At 42.9% G+C, this 21,409-nt stretch overlaps 1 protein-coding gene across 14 annotated transcripts in view; it reads right to left on the reverse strand.

Annotated features, from left to right (window-relative positions):
- The window catches only part of LOC140483855 (contactin-4-like), a 2,466,301-nt gene that overhangs the window by 104,306 nt on the left and 2,340,586 nt on the right, over positions 1-21,409 (reverse strand). For all 14 annotated transcript variants that reach the window (XM_072582595.1, XM_072582599.1, XM_072582606.1 and 11 more), the window contains 3 exons: positions 9,274-9,389; positions 2,214-2,400; positions 1,488-1,600 (listed from right to left, as the gene is read on the reverse strand). In XM_072582595.1, the coding sequence (XP_072438696.1) occupies positions 1,488-1,600; positions 2,214-2,400; positions 9,274-9,389 (416 nt within the window). The remainder of the gene's footprint in view (positions 1-1,487; positions 1,601-2,213; positions 2,401-9,273; positions 9,390-21,409) is intronic.

Here is a 21,409-nt window from a genome sequence, read left to right on the forward strand (position 1 = left end):
TTATTTCTCTCCAAGTTTTTTTTTAAACTGTGTCCAGTTCCAGTCACTCTGTTACGATAAAGACATTATTAAGTTAGAGAGTGTTCTGAAGAGATTTACCAGGATGTTGCTGCAAATGGAGGATTTGAGTTATGGGAAGAGGCTGGATTGACTGGGACTTTTTTCACTCGAGTCTAGGAGGTCAAGAGATGACCTTATACAGCTTTATAAAAATATGATGGATATAGATAAGGTGGACTTATTTCCTGAGGTGAGTTTTTAAGATTAAGGGGCATATTTTTAAGATGAGAGGGGAAAGATTTTTTTAAAAACCATGAGGGACTTTATTTTAAGTGAGTGGTGTGTATGTGGAATGAAATTTCAGAAAAGTGGTGAATCCAGGCACAGGTACGACATTAAAAAGACATATAGATAAGTACATGAATAAGAAATGTTTGCAGGGATAAGGGTAAAGCGCAGGCAGATAGGACTAGTTTAGTTTGAGATTATGTTTGGCATGGACTGGTTGGACCGAAGGGTCTTTATCCATGCTGAATCACTCGATGACTCTATGAAACTAGATGCAGTCAAGTTGTATGGAACAAGTCGTGTCGGGTGATCCCTAAATTGTTCAAAATGTAACAAGTGGACAAAACAGTAAAATGAATAAAGAGCAATTATGTTGGCAATCTACAACATTAACATTCTATTAGGAATTTATAAAATTGATGACTTTTGCACTCAATGGTTGAATGAATGATTTTATTGTCATATATATTTGGGAAAATACAGTGTCAACTGTTTTGTTGCCATAATCTGGCGCCATTTTGGATCACAAAATGAATAAAAAGACTTGAATAGAGCTTCATCTTCTATTCAAGTTATAGAAAAGTATCAAGGCAAAAAAAAAAGAAATAATATCTACAGTCCTTCCTGTCAAACATGGCTGTGGGTTTTCTCAGGTCTCTGGGTTTCTGTAAGCTGTTGCCGTCTCCGGGCTGCACTAAGTCCCTGTTCCAGATCCAGCATATGCCCCAGGAGTCCCTAGCTCCACTGCCCTCGCTTCACCAATACTGCTGGGAGTCCCAATCTGGGCCCATCATGCAGCCAAAGCTGCAAATGCCACCTCACCACCATCGCTAGAAGTACCCGCTTCAGGCCTATCACAACCATGAGCCACTGCTGCAGCCGCCACTTCACTGCCTTTTTCATGAGTCCCACACCAGCCTCCTCCGCGATGACACCTACTCCGCTGCCGACAAGAAAATGAAGAAGAAAAAAGAAGACAAAAAAGAAAGAGGAAGAAGGATGTGGCCAACCTGGAGCTCAGAAGCCCAAACACTATCTACTTAGCCAGCACTGCCATCTTGGGAACAACTTAGGTTGTGATGGTTTGGCATTTTTTCAGCATCACCTAAGGTATCTTTGGAAAGACATGCTCTTTCTGATACAAACTCTGTCTTTCAAACTGTCAGTTAGTAGTCTTATCAATTATTTTCTTTACTTACTTTATATCCTGTCACCTCTGATTCATTTTCCATTGCTTTGACATGATCCCAGTTTAAAACAACTCCAGAGCTGGCTGATTCCCACCAGATTTTACCAGGTGCTTGACTTGGTGCTGTGAGATAACGAAACAATGTGTCAACATATCAGTGAAAGAGAAGCACATGTGCAGCGAGCTCTGCATTAAATAGATGCTTGTATTCAAAAGCACAGTGACACAAAACTTAGGTTAATGCACAATACCCTATCTGTGATTTGAAATTAAATAAGTAGCCCTGTCTGACGATCAACCTTATTCAACCTCACCAACATGGATCAATTGGTTTTTCAACCATCCAATTCTTGTGAAACGTTGCTCACACACAGCAGTAACCACACTTCAAAATAAAATTAATGAAACTCTTTGGGCTGAAAAGAGCATTATGATTGCAAATTCATGATTGCATCCTTTCGTTCCTAAACTCAGGTTTATAATTTTCCTCTTTACAAAAATAAATGCTGTAAAACTGAAGTACAAACAGGGCTACTTGACATGTGAGGTTGCTGTTCACTGAAGCATCTTGGTCAGGATGATTTTCATAAATTCAGCCACCAAAACGTAATTTATCTCAACCACTTCAGGTGACAAATTTGCAGGTTTTTACAGTTTTGCCTTTCATCTTAGTGGGTGTGGGAGGCGCAACTTGAAAATCCATTCACAAACATATCAGTTTTGAAGTAATACGTACGTGGTTTTCGGGTTGTGACATTAACTAGAGGGCTGGCGGGTCCTGTTCCAGCACTGCTGTATGCTTTAACCATCAGGTAATAAAGTGTACTGCCTTTCAATCCCGTGACCCTCGCTGAAGTAACGTTTCCATTTGATCTCAGTTTATCTGCTGTCTCTTCATTCTCATCGTCTGCCCAGTACCATATCTTGATAACAAAACACAAAAGGATCAGGGAGTCAACAGGAATTAATCAGAAGCAGCTTAACGCCCTGTCATAAAGCAAAAAAGTTCAAAAGACAACTGAATAGACTGCATCAGTAACTGCTGGTGCTGCAAAAGCTGAAGCCATTACCACAATCAACATGTTCAACTGACATGGCCTTCTGCCATTATTCACAACTCATCTAATAAAACAACAATTGTGAAACAAATTAGAAAAGATGACCTGTGACCTATGAAATGCTGTGATCTGTAAACTCCAGGGGCCTGGCTTTCTGGGGAATGGCTATCTCACTCAGATTGACACCTCACTGCTTTTTTTAAGACACTAAAAAGCTCTGCATTTCTGACCGGAGATTTAGGATCCTTCAGCGCCACGCTTCCATTCTGACAGGTCCCTTGTCGTGAAGAAGAATTGGGGAATCTAAACCACATCTCCTTTATCATAGAAGTCAGTTGCCATATTCTGAAATTTAAAGGACCAGCATTAAAGACTGGCATTTTTACAGTTGCTTTGACAGGACGCTGTCTCAGGTCAGAGCTTGAGAAAATGTAAGAGATCCAGGGAAGATGGAGGTGAGAGCTTATGGAAATTGTGGATCAGTATATACTTAGAAGTTAGGCTAGTATTTAGTAGGCTAACCTTTATGAAGGGAATAGATAGGATAGAAGCAGGGAGGTTGTTTCCACTAGTGGGTGAAACTAGAACGAGGGGGCATAGCCTTAAAATAAGGGGGAGCAGATTTGGGACTTAGTTGAGGAGGAACTCAACCCAAAAAGTTGTGAATCTGTGGAATTCCCTGCCCAGTGAAGCAGTTGAGGCGACCATGTTGAATATTTTTAAGGCAAAGATTTTTGAACAGTAAAGGAATTAACGGAGAAGGTGAACAGGCAGGTAAGTGGAGCTGAGTCCATGAAAGATCAGCCATGATCTTACTGAAGAGTGGAGCAGGCTCGATGGGCCACAGGGCCTACTCCTGCCCCTAGTTCTTGCGTTCTTAAATTCTTATGTTCTTATTCCTGAGTAACTATTACTCCAGCTGCAATAGAGCCCTCCAAATTCTCCAGTTTATTTGGAGACCTTCAGAAGTGTTCCATGCATTGAGCAATACTCAAGCAGAACTTTCAACTTAGCAGGCAATTCCTTTGGAGTTTGCTATAGGATCCTCAAGTACAACCTCCATCGACGTCAGAAAGAACTATGTGGCCATTGGAAATTCCCTGCCTCAGTGACTGCTGATGTGGTGAGCTCTGGGTGTTCTTGCTAATGTGTTTATTGGGATTTAACTCTTCTTCAATAGTCAAAAATTGCTCAGATGGTTAGTTTCATATGGTAGCTCTAACTGATTGGACTCCTATCAGTCATTGTTTCCATGTAAATATTCCAACAGAAACTATAAGCTGAAATATAATGACTAACTGAGATGAATAAATGTGTCGGGTGAAACTGGTACTTAAAGGCCAGTGACTCAATCTGTATGTCTCAACATTTTCTGCCATTTTCAGCAAATTTCTTTGTACCCATGAGTGCAGTCCATCTGCTATGGAGAAGTAACAAACTTTTGAAAATGGAAGCCTGTTTGTGTGAAGTTTGCACATTCTCTCAGTGTCTGCGTGGATTTCCTCCAGATGCTCCAGTTTCTTCCCACAGTCCAAAGATGTGCAGGTTAGGTGAATTGGCCATGCTAAACTGTATGTAGTGTTCAGGGATGTGCAGCTCAGGTGCATTAGTCAGGGATAAATGTAGGATAATAGGGGAGGGGAATGGGTCTGGGTAGGTTACTTTTTGGAGGGGTAGGTGTGGATTTGTTGGGCTGAAGGGCCTATTTCCACACTGTAGGGATTCTATGATTCTATTGTATGAAATAGATATTTTTTCAAAATTAACGAGCTTACACGAAATTTAGCTTGAATCTCTCCATTTCATGTAACTGAGAGAACATGTGAACCCAAACTTGAACTTTTTGTCCAATAATATCTCTCAACAAGTTCCATCTTGGAAATTGTTACATGGACAACATTCTGTTAAAGAAGCCCAATGAGCAGGGAATGGTTAGACAATGGAGACTCTTTCGACAATGGAGAACAGAACTGAAATTAGATTAAAAGAAAGCAAACTTTGTCCAAACTGGCTATTTTAAAATTAATTTGAAAAGTTTAGATACTAGGCCAATTTGAATTGAGGTGAGCCTTTATAAAGTGTTGTAACTGGAGAAACTAGGAGAAAATGAGGACTGCCGATGCTGGAGAGTCAGAGTTGAAAAGTGTGATGCTGGAAAAGCACAGCAAGTCAGGAGCTTTCGAGGAACAGAAGAGTCGATGTTTCGGGCGTAAGCCTTTCATCATGTGCTTTTCCAACGCCACACTTTTCGACTTTAACTGAAGAAATTCAAAATGACCCACGAGCAGTTGTTGTGGTAGATTAACGGACACCATCATAATCCTACATTTTCTTAATATTAAAATAGACAATGGATGAGATACTATAATCTATATGGGAGATACATTGGTAAAGGTAGGTGCATAATTAGTTTATAATTCATTAAAATGTGAATCTCTGTCAGGTTAAGTATACAATTGGATACCGGACTAACCAAACTGAGTGTCTCTGAGAAATCTACATTTGTGCCCAAAAATGTCAATACAGGAGCCTGGTACGGTCCAGTGGAAATGTATTTACTGTATATCTTGTAAAATGATTGGCTCGTGAAATGTTTCATAGTTGGTGCTTATTGACTTACCCAGATTTTAGACTTTCAAGCTCAGTTCCTACTCAGTACATGTGGCAGATGAATGATCTTAATTGGGCAGGACATCAAAAATCAGATTCTCACCGTTGAGATAAACATTCAATGATTAAGGTCTCCTAGCTTCAACTGGTGGGCTGATTATGGTTTCAGAGAATGGATGAAACCTACTTGCATACATTTACATCTCAATTTTGCCATAACCTGCCAAAATTAATTTGAACTTCCTAACTTACAATATAGAACATTGGCCATGTCCTAATTTCTCAGCAAGATCAAATGCTGACTTGTTCCAGAGGTCTTTAATGCTATGACTGTACAGGTTGATTAAAAATGTATTTTCTCACATATAATTTTATCAATTTCCAATGGGATCTCATAAAAAAATCATGGATCCAAAGTACATTTTGACCTGATTGTCATTTCATGATCTCTCCTGTATGCAGTGAGTAATGGAGGCAAATGCAATGCAGAAACTCCCCTGTTGGCACTAACCAACTATCGCAATGATGGCACGTCTCGCATCCTGGCTGTATGCCAATGTTACACAGAGGAAAGGTGGTAAGGCTTGGAGGTAAATGGCAGGGAGGACCTACTGTAAGCAGAGGGCAGATGGGATAAGCAGGACACCTCAAAGAACAATGGGACCTTGATTAGATGGCCAAGGAGTGGCCGAGATGGAGTTTAATTTAAATAAATGAGAGATACTGCATATTGGAAAAGCAAATCTGGGCATGACTTATACAGTTAATGGTAAGTGTAATGGGAGTGTTGCTGAACAAAGAGACCTTGGAGTGCAGGTTCATAGCTCCTTGAAAGTGGAGTAACAGGTAGACTGGATAGTGAAGAAGGCATTTGGTATGCTTGCCTTTATTGGTCAGAGCATTGAGTACAGGAGTTCAAAGGTTTTATTGTAGCTCTACAGGACATTGGTTAGGCCACTGCTAGAATACTGCAAACAATTCTGGTCTTCCTGCTCTAGGAAAGATGTTGTGATACTTGAAATGATTCAGAAATGATTTACAATGATGTTGCCAGGGTTGGAGTGTTTGTGCTATAGGGAGAGTTTGAATAGGCTGGGGCTATTTTCCCTGGAGTGCTGGAAGTTGAAGGGAGACCTTATAGAGGATTATAAAATTATGAGGGACATGGATAGAGTAAATAAACAAGGTCTTTTCCTGGGGTGGGTATAGGTTTAAGGTGAGATGGAAAGATTTAAAATGGACCTGAAGGGCAACTTTTTCATGTATATGTATGAAACGAGTTGCCAGAGGAAATGGTGGAGGCTGGTACAATTACACCCTTTAAAAGGCATCTGGATGGGTATATGAATAGGAAGGATTTAGAGGAATATGGGCCAAGTGCTGGCAAATGGGACTAGATTTATTTGGGAGATCTGGTCAGCATGGACAAGTTGGACCGAAGGGTCTGTTTCCGTGCTGTACATCTCTGTGACTCTATGACTTCTAGAATGTCCTGTGATAAAACTCCTGGAGCATCCATCTCTCCTGCTTCCTGTGGCACCAGCCTTGAGGAGCAAGGGGCACCCAGAGGGAATTCGAGGTGTCTTGATCTCCTCTCATTAATGATGATTGCCCATGAGTATTGTGACAGCATGCAGGTCTGGGTACACAGTCATACTGTAGAACCTCAGTTTCTGAGGTAGCTGTCACTCTTTTCCATGGAAACAGTCAGGAAACTGTGTGCTGGAGCATCCACAATGGACAGAAGATGAACAGACTTGTCTATCCTTCGCTTCAGTCTCATGAGGACCCTCGGCATCCTCTTGATGTTCCCCTGCCTGTCTCTGCAGGTTGAGCAATTTCAATGGCTGAGTATAAAGGCACATCCTCTGCACTGGGCTCCATAGGTGACTGATCTATTGCAGTCGTATGAGTATCTTAGACCCCAGGCATTTCTTCCTCTACCAACTGCGCACGTGCATTAGTGATATGCTCATCTTGATTATGTGCTTGAGTCCACTCTGTCTAAGATATGCAGAAAGGTGACAGTCTCTGTACTGGTGAGGGTGCAGGTGAACTCTATGCCAGTGCAAGCTTGGAAGTGTCACAGATTTCACACTCAGAGGTGGAGGTGCTGACAAGACTCTGTGCACTGTTCCACCTCACTGCCCATTATTCACTCACAGAATGCTGGCGTCACTGGCTAGGCCAGCATTTATTGCCCATCCTAAATTGCCCAGAGGGTAGCTAAGAGTCAACCACATTGCGGTGGGTCTGGAGTCACATGTAGGCCAGACCAGGTAAGGTTGGCAGTTTCCTTCCCTCAAGGACATTCATGAACTTAATGGTTTTTTTTCCGAAAATTGTCAACAGTTTCATGGTGAACATATAGATTCTTAATTGAATTCAAATTCCACCATCTGCCACGGCAGGATTTGAACCCTCAGAACATTACCTGGGCCTCTGGATTAACAATTCAGTGATAATACCACTAGGCTATTGCCTCCACTTATAGCTGTGAAAGAGGAGAGTTAATTGAAGATCCACAAACCCATTTGTGGAAGAATGAGAGATACTGGCTGCATTTCTAAGAAAAGCAGATAACAATGCTGTTCATTGGCTTCTGCCATTCCAAAATTCCCCAAAGCCCTGGCCCTCACTGACCAGCTGGACAGCAGCATCCTAGAATAGTGACAAGGATCCGGAGATCCAAAAGGCCTTCACCAATCTGCTGTGCACCAGCTTGTCCTGTAATGAGAGAAAGAGAAAACTTGATTGTGATGGAAATATGTACGGGAGCCATCTGTGAACGTGCACAGTCCTGCCAGATGGTTATCATCCCCCAGTGAGTGAGTCGGGAGCATAGTGCCTGGGAAGTACTGGAAAGTCTGGAAATATAAAGTGGGTGTGAGTGCTTCAGGGTACATCATCCTTGTCTTGTGAGGTGGACATGCTTATAAAGCATGACTGTACAGGGACAGAATCTGACTGTGTAGTGGTGTTATATATGTGAGATTGCAGTGAGAAGGTGGACACACTTATGCTTGGGGAGATCAGGTGATCGTTCTTCTGCTTCCTGCACTTGCTTGTTATGCATTGATGTCAGATACAACGAGTATCATCACCTCTGATGGGAGAAAGGCTGTTTTCTCCCATCAGATGCGAAGGGGAACATTCTTTCTTTCCCATATGCCCTGAAGTAGACTGTCTAGAGAAGCATCATCCAAACTGGAGAGCGGTCTTTGATGCTTGGCAGATATCTCCAGGGATAGTGGTGTCTGTTGTGGAGACTCTCGCTAGCATGACTTTTAAATACCTTGCCAGTACCTTCAAAAGTGGAAGTGGTGAGAACTTCTGCCCATCATTTGCACATGATTCACTGTTCAAGTCACCTCAGAGCTTACTTGCACAAAATGAGCAGATCACCATTCCAGAAAATCGCCAGAGGGATGTGCCGTCATCCAAGACTTTAACTGCATACTTAAACTGAAAAATGGAAAAGCCTAGCTTATGTGACAGAACTAGCTAGCTTAAGAAAGTGATTTTGTAATAACTGCTTGATTGCAATGAGGTCCACATGGTTTTTTTCTGAACAGATTGAGGTCAAAGTAACAATTCTTTTAATTTGCATAAAATACTTTGTCCAGGTCAAAGTTACTTTAACTGGAATTGGCACCAACAATACTATTTCTTTTGATTTAGAAATTTCTGATATTAAAGTGAAAACTGTTGGTGTGGAAGTTTAAAATGTATAACTGTAGTGTTTAACTGTAATACCCTTTCTATTCAAGTGTACAGAACTGTACTCTTGTTATAGACAAACAATCCAATGAGTAACAGTGAATCTGAAGTTATATCCTTACTTAACCTTGACTTAAACTCTCCTGCCATCAATTACTTAATACCAAAATTAATGCTGTAATATTTCATTATTCTTTCACAGTCATTAGGTTGAAGACTTTTTGCATCAAAATGAATTGGCTTATTTTCCCACTGGCTGTTCAGATCAGTGACTTCATTCATTATAGATTCATCTTCGAAGCTAAATTAATCTCAAAAGACATTGTTGATTTACACGAACCTCAGCTATAATTGCATGGACTCTTCTCATCCTTTCAGAATGAATTATGGAGTTATTTTTTTTCTTACCTCATAACCTCGCACTTTTCCTTTGCTTGTCTCCCAGGGCACAGCTTCCCAGAAAACTTGCACTTCTGAAGCTGACAGGCTTCTGGCTGAGACATTGAATGGTGCTGCAGTGGGTTCTAGATTACAGAGAGGAGAAACCCATCAGCTCTTCTGCAAGAACTTTAGCTATATATTGAATTTGGATGGTCAGTTCTGGTAGGTAAGTTTTCTAAATGAACCTGTGAAAAACAATTTTAGAGTCATAGAGATATACAGCATGAAACAGACCCTTTGGTCTCACTCGTCCATGCTGACCAGATATCCTAACCTAATCTAGTCCCATTAGCCAGCACTTGGCCCATATCCCTCAAAACCCTTCCTAACCATATACCCATCCAGATGCCTTTTAAATATTGCAGTTGTACCAGCCTCTACCACTTCGTCTGGCAGCTCACTTCATACACGCACCACCCTCTGTGTGAAAATGTTGCCCCTTAGGTCCCTTTTATATCTTGCCCCTCTCACCCGAAACCCATGCCCTCTAGTCCTAGACTTCCCCACCTCAGGGAAAAGACTTTTTCTATTTATCCTATCCATGCCCCTCATGATTTTATAAGCCTCTATAAGGTCAGCCCTCAGTCTCCGACGCTGCAGGGAAATAGCCCCAGCCTATTCAGCGTCTCCCGAAAGCTCACCAACCCTGGCAACATTCTTGTAAAATTCTGCAGAATAGGTTGAAAAATGTAATCCCATATGATTGAGTTTAATTGTTATTAATAAAACTCATCAAGATAAAGGCCATTAGTAACATTAGAAACCTTGGGCCTGCCAAAATCTAGTTCCCACTGCATTTTAAATCTATTTCTGAATTTTATGTTCCCACGCTTACAATAATTTACTTGCTTTTTGCTGGATTCTCTTAATTTAATAAAATTGTGATAATTCATAATCAGTAAATTAAAGTTGGAGTAAAGCCAGATTTTGAAATATGCACTTCCTGAAATTGCAATCTCGTTGGCGGGATTTAAAAACAGCCACTGATCATATTGTTGTTGTCATTTAAAACTTACCATGTTCCTCCAACATCCTGGCTGGTTTAAATGCCAAGAATTTGGTCATGTAGCCAAGAAGTCAACAATTCGTATGGATAATAATTTCATACAAACTGAAGTCAAGAGAGACAACTTTTTCTTCAAGCTTTGCATTTACTGGTAACAGTAAAAGGGAATATCTCAGAAGAATATGCTAAACCAGTAACAAACACTGTTGGGTCATGGCAAAAAAGTGCTGTATTTACACTCTGAAAGTTTGTGACAAGTCAGGTGGGGGGAGGTAAGAGAATATATTGAGGAAAGAATTTCCATGAGCCTAATCACACTGGTCGTAATCATCTCATTTCGTTTAGACTTCCGATTTCCCACCAGATCACACTACAAATTACTTACGTACCTTCACAGCTACCTGATGAAGGAGCAGCACTCTGAAAGCTAGTGCTTCCAAATAAACATGTTGGAGTTTCATTGCTGTTGTGTGAATTTTAACTTTGTCCACCCCAGTTCAGCACAGGCTCCTCCATATCATTCTTTGGTAGTCTTTCAGGCCAATCAGGAGCTTTCTCAGCAGTTTAGACTAATTCAAGAATCTTCACAGTCAGCAACAAGAGGATTAGCACTGAGAATGAATCCCTTTCCTCAGCAATAAAGACCTGCATTCTATGGTTCAAGTGTCCTTAAGATACACTGACAACTAGTGAGAGAAGAGTTGTGTATAAGTGAGGGTGTTGGGGTCACCAATGGGTGGAAAAGGTAGGGTGTCAGATAACTGAAGGGTACTGGCACCAAGTCATTAAGTGAATGGGTGCCAGGTAGGTATGGATGTCTGACAGAAAGTGGGAATGGCAGATGGATCAGGGAGTTAAGCACTAGATGACTGAAGGGGCACTGGTGCAAGTGAGAGTAATGGGGCGGGGTGGCAGGTAAGTGTGAGTGAGCTTAGGTGAAGTTGGGAGTGAGTGTGTGTCAGTGATAGGTAGGGGAGAATTGGAGGAGGGTGTCTATGGTTTGGGAGTCTGGGTTCTGGGGTTATGGAGGGTCTGGAGAGAAAATAGGGAGTAAATAAGGTCAAGGGACTGATTGAACATGAGGCACATCATGTCTGGGTGTGGTGGGGGATGCGGGGGTTTGGGAATTGTCGAGGAGGGAGCAGTTTGGCCACGACTGGAGGATCTGTGAGAATTTAGTTGTTGGGTTGGTCTGGTCTGCAGATTCTGTCGGCTCAGGGTAAGTTGCTTCTCCATGAAGGGTCAGCTGTGAGTAGTTGAGAGGGTCAGTGGTGAATCTCAGGTATTAAATCTGCTAGTCACCGAGGAGACAAACCAGGTTTAACTCCAGCAATTCTCAAACAATTCCCACAGAGTCAGTTGCCTCGGGATATCTGAGTGAGCCCGGCACATGTTCCTCTCCACACAATTACAACAGTAATCTTCCTCTCTGAAGATCTGAGTCACTGTTTCAATCACTCAGAAGGGAGATGATAAGAGATGGATGAGTTCGAGAGAAGCGAACAATAACTTTCTAAAGTGGCAGTACCTGGAAAGTTTTGGGACTGTTGAGGTTAAAAAAAGGTAGAAACTGGAAGGGGGAATAGGCCATTCAGTCTGCTCAGCCTTTCAACATGATCACAGTTAATGACTGATTTGCCTGCTCCCTCTACAGAGCCCTTGACAAATTTAGACTTTAGAAATCGATTTCTTTCTAAACATTCTTAGCTACTTAGTCACAACCACCTAATGAAGAAGCAGCACTTTGAAAGCTAATGGTTCCAAATAAACCTGTTGGACTATAACCTGGTGTTGTGTGATTTTTAACTTAGTTACTTGGCCTTATGATGTAGAGACTTTCACTCTGAGAGTGAAGAAATATCTTCTCATCTCAATCCTAAATGGTCTGCCCTGTATCTTGAGACAGTGACTCCTTGCTTAAGACCACCCAACCAGAGAAAGTATCAACCCTGTATCCAGTCTGTCCAGCCCTTATAACATCTATATAGTTCAACAAGATCTAAGTCTTTTGAATAAATGCCCAACTGACCCAATCTCTCCTCATAGATAAATCTACCATCCCAGGAATCAGTCTGGTGGACATTGACTGAACTCCTTTCCATGGAAAGAAGACAAAAAACTTCACACTTATCCATGTCACATCTGCCTTGCATTTGCTCAGTCATTGTCGAAATTGCCTTGAAAACTGTTTTCTACCTCCTCACCACTCACAATCCCATCTAGGTCAAAGCCGAATATCCAAAACAATTGATGTCAACCATTGTAGTCGATTCATTTGTTTAATTTTCCTTGCATCAACCATCCATTCCCCAAAATTGTGCATGTACTGTATTGTTATTGAATTATTGTTATTAGGACCATAAAAATAATTAATGTAGTCTTCCAGGATTAGTTTTTATAAGGTGGTCAGAAAGGAAGTTTTCCACATCATCTTTTACAGATTGATTTGAGGGGCACCTGTCCACTTTTCTCTCTTAGAAGGTTACAAGATTGCTGGTAGTTATGGGATTGTCTCATTGTCACAGAAAAGACCTTGGCCAGATTTGGTGAATGTGACTTCGGCGTGTGAATTAAAGAGCAAAATTTGTAGAGGCCGAAGACCAACTCTTCTCACCTTTATGATTGATTAATCACACTTCAAAGAGATAGTTAAAATAATTCAATGTTGCAATACTCAATTATTGTATAAAATCAAATCCAACTGAGAGCACATTAAAGAAAATATTTAGATTTTGTTGTCATGCGTACTCCAGTACAGAAATACAGGACTACAGTGAAAAGTGTATAATGTTGTCACAAAAAAACTTAGATACAGGGTGGCAAGCGAAATGAGAGTTAAGAAGTTAAGCATTACTTCATTGAATAAAAGAAAAATAAAGAAATAAGGTAATAGTTAACACCAAAATCTTTTGTAGCTTAAACTGGGAAAATAGAGGAATAAGTCTTTAATAAGCCCTGTGCTTATCTCGCTCTCTGGGAGATCTCAGCTGTCTGGTCTCGACACCACCGTTGCAGATACTGTCACTGCTGCTGAAAGTGCCACTGCTTTGATCTCCCCTGGTGCCTCTGGAATATGCCTGGACAGAATTCACTTGCATACTGAGTCAAGACAGCACCATGAGTTGCTGTGAGACCAGGCCAGGACCTACCATGAACTGCCGAGAGACCAAGCTGAGACCCACAAGACTTGCCAAGAGACCATGCTGAGAACCCACCGAGAGACCAGGTTGTGACATGCCGAGACCCGCTGTGAGACCAGGCTGTGAACCCGCTGAGACCCGCCAAGAAACCAGGCTGGGACCCACCAAGACCCGCTGAGAGACCAGGCCGAGACTTGCCAAGAGATCAGGCTGGGAACCCACTTAGAGACCAGGCCGAGACCCGCCGAGAAACCAGGCCGACCCGCCGAGAAACCAGAAACAGCCTGGTCTCACAGCGGGTCTCGGCATGTCACAACCTGGTCTCTCGGTGGGTTCTCAGCATGGTCTCTTGGCAAGTCTTGCGGGTCTCAGCTTGGTCTCTCGGCAGTTCATGGTAGGTCCCGGCCTGGTCTCACAGCAACTCATGGTGCTGTCTTGACTCAGTATGCAAGTGAATTCTGTCCAGGCATATTCCAGAGGCACCAGGGGAGATCAAAACAGTGGCACTTTCAGCAGCAGTGACAGTATCTGCAACGGTGGTGTCGAGACCAGACAGCTGAGATCTCCCAGAGAGCGAGATAAGCACAGGACTTATTAAAGACTTATTCCTCTATTTTCCCAGTTTAAGCTACAAAAGATTTTGGTGTTAACTATTACCCACTGTGAGTCCAGGCTGGGAACCTGCTGTGAGACCAGGCTGGGAACCCATTGAGAGACCAGGCCGAGACCTGCTGAGAGACCAGGCTGAGACCCACTGAGAGACCAGGCCAAGACCTGGCGAGAGACCAAGCCAAGACCGATGAGAGACCAGGCTGGGAACCCACTGACAAACCAAGCCGAGACCCGGTGAGACACCAGGTGGGAACCCACTGAGGGACCAGACTGTGACCCACTGTGAGACCAGGCCAAGACCATGGGGTAGATGAACACCAAAAGAGGAAAGCATCTAAAAGGGAGAAAAAAAAGGAACAAAAAAGGGAAAGAAAATGAAGAAAATGTGAAATAAACAGAAGGAGCAGAGGAGCGTCCTACTCTACTGCCATTTTGACCATTTGATATCACTTGAGCTAGCATAATATGCTATACTTTTGCATTCTAAATAACCCATGCACCATGTTATAAGATGACAGCTGATTTCCGCACTCTGTTGAATTGTTAAATATATCTAAAGTATTCTTCAATCAGAGATTAAAGACTAGTGGTCAAGTTTTCACATTTCTCATCAGCTTATTCAAGTGTAGCATCGCTTACATGAAGCTGATTTATCTGGGCCTCTGAGGGACAAGATATATCTTGACATGTTGAAACTAAAAGGAAATAAAGCAAGTCAAGGGAACTTGCTGTCAGAAACTGGAAGGACTGCAAGTTGTTGTCAAAGTAATGACAAGACAAATGGCACTGAGTGTGTTTTATGCATGAATGCACAATCAGGTAAGGAACAAACATGCTACTAAAAGCCAATATTATTCAAGGTGTGGCACTTCACTGCTCATTTCAATGGCATCTTATAGTCTACTGCATCACTGACACAAGACTTTCAAAGTTTTTCCACAGATTTGAGATTTATCTCAGCTTGAGAGCAGGATTTGTGGGATGGATAAGTCCAAAGATATGCAGTTCAGGTGATTTGGCCATGTTAAATTGCCCATAGTGTTAGGTGCATTAGTCAGAGGGAAATGGGTCTGGGTGGGTTACCCTTCGGAGAGTCGGTGTGGAGTTGTTGGTCCGAAGGACCCGTTTCCACACTGTAGGGAATCTAATCTAATCTAATCTAATCATTACACTTTGATGCAGAAAGACATTCAAGAGAATGGTAGTAGGGGAGAGTATTATGAGAGGGACTGACGCTGTTCTCTGCAGCAAAGAGGCCAGACAGCGAGGGTTCTGCACTGGGTGAGAGAAGACCTTGCAGTGGGGAGGCAATTGATGCAGTTGTTGAGGTCAATGAGGTACCAAGGACGTAAGTAGAATGAGGAATGAAGTCCTGCTGAGTGAGTCTGAGAAGTTAGACGCTAGACTAAAAAGCAGAACTTCAAAGGTAATCGCTGAATTACTCCCTAAGATACAAGCAAATTGGCACAGAATGAATAAAATTTGGGAAATGAATCCATGGCTCAAAGATTAGTATCGGGTTCCATGTCATGGAATATCAACACCAGTGCTGGACAAAGTGGGATCTGTACCTTTGGGACAGTGACACCTGCTCTGAAGAAGGGGTGCTGGACCCAAAACATTAACTGTTTTCTCTCCACAGACACTGCTGAGTTTCTCCAGAAATTTCTGTTTTTGTTTGCTACTGAACAATACTGCTGTCCTCAACAGCTGTTTAACTCGGCAAGTAGAAAGGGCTTTCAACTGAACACGGAGAATGGGGGTTAGGCTTGCATAAATGTAGCTAATCAAGTCATAGAGTCAAGTCAGGAGAGCAAAACACTAATGTTGAAAATAATGTTCAGAGATTGTCAAGAAAGGAGAGTCAAAAACACTTAAAATACATCAGCAGTCTCAGCTTGATGTTGTAAAAATAACAAAATGAATCAATCTAACGAATGTTGAAGTGAATAAATAGGATAGAATATATATCTTATGGAGACATCCTGCAGGATGACAAGAATTGGGCTCTAAATGCTAAGGGTAAATGACGTTCAACAAAAATAGGAAGCACGGAAAAGTGAAGAGATATCACTCCTGGTTAAAGTTAGGATTAGTACAATAATTCGATGTGACCTTGGTTGAGGAGTTCAGGATGAGATTAGGATACACATGAGAAGTAGTAGAGGGAAAAGGGCACTTGTGGGAGTTATCTACATGCACTCAAACAGTAACCATGATGTAGGAAGAGGCATACAAGAAGTAAGTTTGGGTGCTTGCGATAAAGGGATAGCAAAAAAACTGAGCTACACTGCAACTGACGAAGGAGCAGTGCTCTGGAAGCTTGTGACTTCAAATGAACCTGTTAGATTATAACCTGGTGTGGTGTGACTTCTGATGAGATGAAGTGCATTAGGATATCAGGCTAGGAGATAAATCAGCTATGTTCATGACACTACCCACGCCCTTCACCTCCTCCAAGATTTTTATTTCTCCGGCCCCCAATGCCTTACCTTCACTGTGGACATCCTGTCTCAGTACACATCAATCCACCATGACGGAGGTCTCCAAGCCCTCCATTTCTTCCTTTCATGCCATCCCAACCGGTACCCTTCCACTGACACCCTCATCCACCTGGCTGAAATGATCCTCACCCGTAACAGCTTCTCCTTCCAATCTTCCCACTTCCTCCAAACTAAAGGGGTAGCCATGGGCACCCACATCGGACCCAGCTATGCCTGCCTGTTTGTCTGGTATGTGGAACAGTCCATCTTGCGCAGTAACACCAGTGCCAGCTCCTTACCTCTTCCTCCGCTACATCAATGACTGTATCGGTGCTACCTCATAGGAGGTTAAACAGTTCATCAACTTTACAAACACTATCCACCCCAATCTCAAGTTCAACCTGGACTATTTTGGACACTTCCTCCCCTTCCTGGACCTCTCTATCACTATCTCCGGTGACTGACTAACCACAGACATCCATTACAAGCCCACCGACTCCCACAGCTACCAAGACTACACCTCCTCCTGTCCTACCTCCTGTAAAAATGCCATCCCATATTCCCAATTCGTTCGCATCCACTACATTTGTTCCCAGGATGACTAATTCCACCTCAGGAAGACTCAGATGGCCTCCTTCTTCCACGATTGCAACTTCCCTTCCCATGTGGTTGACATTGCCCTCCAGTTCATCTCCTCCACTTCATGCACCACCACCCTTGAACACCACCTCTCCTAAAGAAACAAGAACAGAACCCCCTTGGTCCTCACCTTGCACCTCACCAATCTCCGTACACATCACATCATCTTCCACCACTTCCGCCACCTCCAAACGGTGTGGACCCCACCACAAAAGATATGTTTCCTTCCTCACCCCTATCAGCGTATTGGAGAATCCATTCCCTCCACGACGCCCTCATCAGGTCCACACTCTCCACCAGCCCACACCCCCCCCTCCTGGCACCTTTACCTGCCACAGCAGGAATTACAAAACCTGCATACACATTATTCCCCTCACCACCATCCAAGGCCCCAAGGGATCCTTCCACATTTGTCAGAAATTTAACAAAATCATCTACTGTAACCGTTACACCCGATGTGGTCTCCTGTACATCGAGGAGACAGGAAGCCTTCTTGTAGATCATTTCAGAGAACATCTCTGGGACACCCGCACCCACCAACCTCACCGCCCCTTGGCTGAACACTTCAACTACCCCTTCCACTCCATTAAGGACATGTTGGTCCTCAGTCTCCTCCACCACCAAGCTGTCACCACCTGAGGAAGAACACCTCATATTCTACCTTGAGACCCTGCAACCACAGTGGATAAATGTAGATTTCAACAGCTTCCTCATTTCCCACTCCTCCCAACATCATCCCAGTCCCAAGCCTCCAACTCGGCACTGTCCTCCTGACTTCTCCATCATTCCCCCCCCCCTCTGACCTATCACCTTCTCCCTCACCTTCATCCACCTATTGCATTCTCAGCTATCATTCTCCCACCCCACCCCCTCCCTGCCCATAAGCCTCATTCTCGATGAAGGGCTTATGTCTGAAATGTCGATTCTCCTGCTCCTTGGATGCTGCCTGACCGGTTGTGCTTTCCGAGCAACACACTCTCGATAGGAGATAAATCAGTAAAGAAGAAGTGGCAGACATTTCAAGAGATATTTCAGAATATTCAGAATAAGTAAATTCCTATTATGAAGAATAACATCTAGGGAAGGACTACCATTTCTAGTTAACTGAAGTAGTTCAGAAAAGCATTAAGTCTAAGGAAAAGGCATCAACTGCAAAGGTGAATGGCAGATCAGTTAATTTAGTGTAGATGATGAATGTAAAGAATGGAAGAGAATGGTCAGTTAGGAGGAATAAATTCAGCCATGCGAGGAAACTAGCTAGAAATGTGAAAACAGGTAGCAAGATTTTTTTAATGTATCTAAAAAGGAAAGAGTAAGGAAAGTGTGTTGCTGCTCTGGAGGAATTAATGATAGATAATTAAAAAAAAGGTATGGGCAGTGAATAAAGATCATGCTTCTGTTGTGATGACATAGGATAAAAAAGATTTCCCGATAATACCTGTAGATCAAGAGGGCAAAAGAGGAGAAGAACTTGGTGAACTTCCAATCATTGGCGAAGCAGATCTGAGCAAATTGATGGAATAAGACCATAAGACCATAAGACATAGGAGCGGAAGTAAGGCCACTCGGCCCATCGAGTCCACTCCGCCATTCAATCGTGGCTGATGGGCATTTCAACTCCATTTACCCGCATTCTCCCCGTAGCCCTTAATTCCTTGTGACATCAAGAATTTATCAATTTCTGCCTTGAAGACATTTAGCATCCCAGCCTCCACTGCACTCTGCAGCAATGACTTCCACAGGCCCACCACTCTCTGGCTGAAGAAATGTCTCCGCATTTCTGTTCTGAATTTACCCCCTCTAATACTAAGGCTGTGTCCACGGGTCCTAGTCTCCTTGCCTAACGGAAACAATTTCCTAATGTCCACCCTCTCAAGAATGCCAGGTTCTTGATAAGTAAAGGGACTAAGGGTTACAAGAAGATGACAGGATAATGGAGCTGAGAAACATATCAGCCATGATTGAATAACAAAGCAGACTTGATTGGCTCAGTAGCCTAACTTTGCCCCTGTAGCAAATGGTCTAAAAGGGGAATTATAGGTCAAATGACATCTATAATGGGGAAGGTGTTAGAATCCATCATTGAGGAGTTTATAATTGGACTCTTGGGAAAAACTCAAGGTACCTGGAGGATTCAGCATGGTTTTGTGAAAGAGAACTCATTTCTAATTTCTTGCAATTCTTTGAAGGAAAAACATGAGCTATGGATAAAGGGAGCCACTGACATGTTGTACTTGGAAAGACATTTGACAAGGTTGCACGTGCAAGGTTACTATGCAAAGTAGCAGCAAAATATGCTCTGTCTTATCCTTTAATTAGCATCAGCCTGAATGTACCCCCTTTTTTATGTTTGGAAGCAACAAACACGTCAAGCCAATTTGTGAATGAAAAGCAAAGCACTGAGCTAAGTCACATGCTCAAATTAAAACTATCAATTCGCTACACTGAAGCCAAATAGAAAAGTAAATCAAAAGATTAACCTTCCAAAGTACACCTCAGCCTGGAGATACCTGACATAATCTAGGAGTACTTATAGCTAGTCCTGAATATAATACATTAATTCTGTCTCTGTGTATAATCAGGTACAATAAGACAAACAGACTATGATAAAGAAAGGATTTTAAGTGAGGACTGGAAACTCTGCATTCATGTGACAGTAGGAGTAATGAAGGAGCAGTGCTCTGAAAGCTTGTAATTTTAAATGAACCTGTTGGACCGCAACCTGGTGTCATGTGACTTGTGACTTTGTTCACCCCAATCCAACACTGGCCCCTCCTCATCATAACTATTTAACAAAGCTACACTTTATTGATTTTGTACTGAACCATTTGTTGTTATTGCTATGAATGGCAGCATCAAAAATATATTTTACTTTTGTGGTGTTTTGGTGCTTCTTAGGGCTTCTCCAACAAACTAGTTGGTCAAGAAACAGACCATAAATAAATGCAGAGGCAAAAGATTCAAGTTTTGATCTTAGTTAGGAGCACCACTAATGATTGAGGTTAAGCTGTGATTTGAGTACCATAGCAATTTCTCAGCATCCTGGAACAGAGAGAGAGGAAAGTGGGCTTGAGTTTGGCTCCCTGACCATTCCCCAGTAGCCCGAGGTCATGCTTGGATACACATGCTGTTAATACCCATGGTCACCCCACCAGGGGACCTCTGCATCTTGGAATGAAAATCCAACTGCCCAGGGCTCTTCCTCCTCAAGACTTTAGGACACCTGCACCCACCAACCCCACCGTCCTGAGTCTAAACACTTCAACTCACGTCAAGGACATGCAGGTCCTGGGCCTCCTCCACCACCTCCTCCTCCTCCAGAGGCCTGGAGGAGGAACGCTTCATAGTCCGTCTTGGGACGCTATAACCACATGGGATAAATGTGGAATGCAATAGCTTCCTCATTTCCCCTCCCCCCCACATTATCCCAGTCCCAGGCCTCCAATTCAGCACCACCTTCCAGACCAGTCCATCACTGCTCCCTCTGACCTATCACCTTTTCCCTCACCTTCATCCACCTATCGCTTTCCCAGCTACCTCCCTTCAACTCCACCCCATGTTCCATTTATCTCTCAGCCCTGACCCATAAGCCCTTCATCAGGAATGAGGCTTATGTTCGAAACATCAATCCTCCTGCTGCCTGACCTGCTGTACTTTTCCAGCACCACATTCTCAACTCTGATCTCCAGCATCTGCAGTCCTCATTTTTCTCTTCTTCCTCCACAGTCAGGTTTGTGGAATGCAGAATTTTATCTCCTTGGCTCTGACTGAGGAACAAAACTGTCACTCCGAAGAGAATGAAGAAATTTGGGATTTTGATTGAACTATGAATAGCCGCTGAACAATGGGCCAAGAAAAAGAAACAAATGCCAGCCCAGCCAACATGAGTGAACAGACGAAAAGGTATATAGCAAGAAATGCAGCAAGGGAAGCTTCTGCAATGTAGAAGCTGCAATGTAGAACATCCCTCACAAGCCACTGCACATTCTGGTGTCCTGGCTCAATGTCAGTGTCAAACATGACTTGCAGGTGGTGGCAGTGTGCAATGCCTAGGGTACTGAAAGCAGCCAATGGGAGGATGGCAAATGGAATGAGTGTAAGGTGGCACCATCATGTCAAGCTGTTTTAAAAAGCTGAAGGGAGGGGTGCACTGGCTTCTGTCTGTCCCCCCAGGTGATGGACACTGCCGCCATGTCATGCCACGTTGTTTGTAAAGGAGTCTG

This window comes from Chiloscyllium punctatum, chromosome 12, assembly GCF_047496795.1.
Source record: "Chiloscyllium punctatum isolate Juve2018m chromosome 12, sChiPun1.3, whole genome shotgun sequence".
In the NCBI taxonomy this organism is placed as follows: Eukaryota; Metazoa; Chordata; class Chondrichthyes; order Orectolobiformes; family Hemiscylliidae; genus Chiloscyllium; species Chiloscyllium punctatum.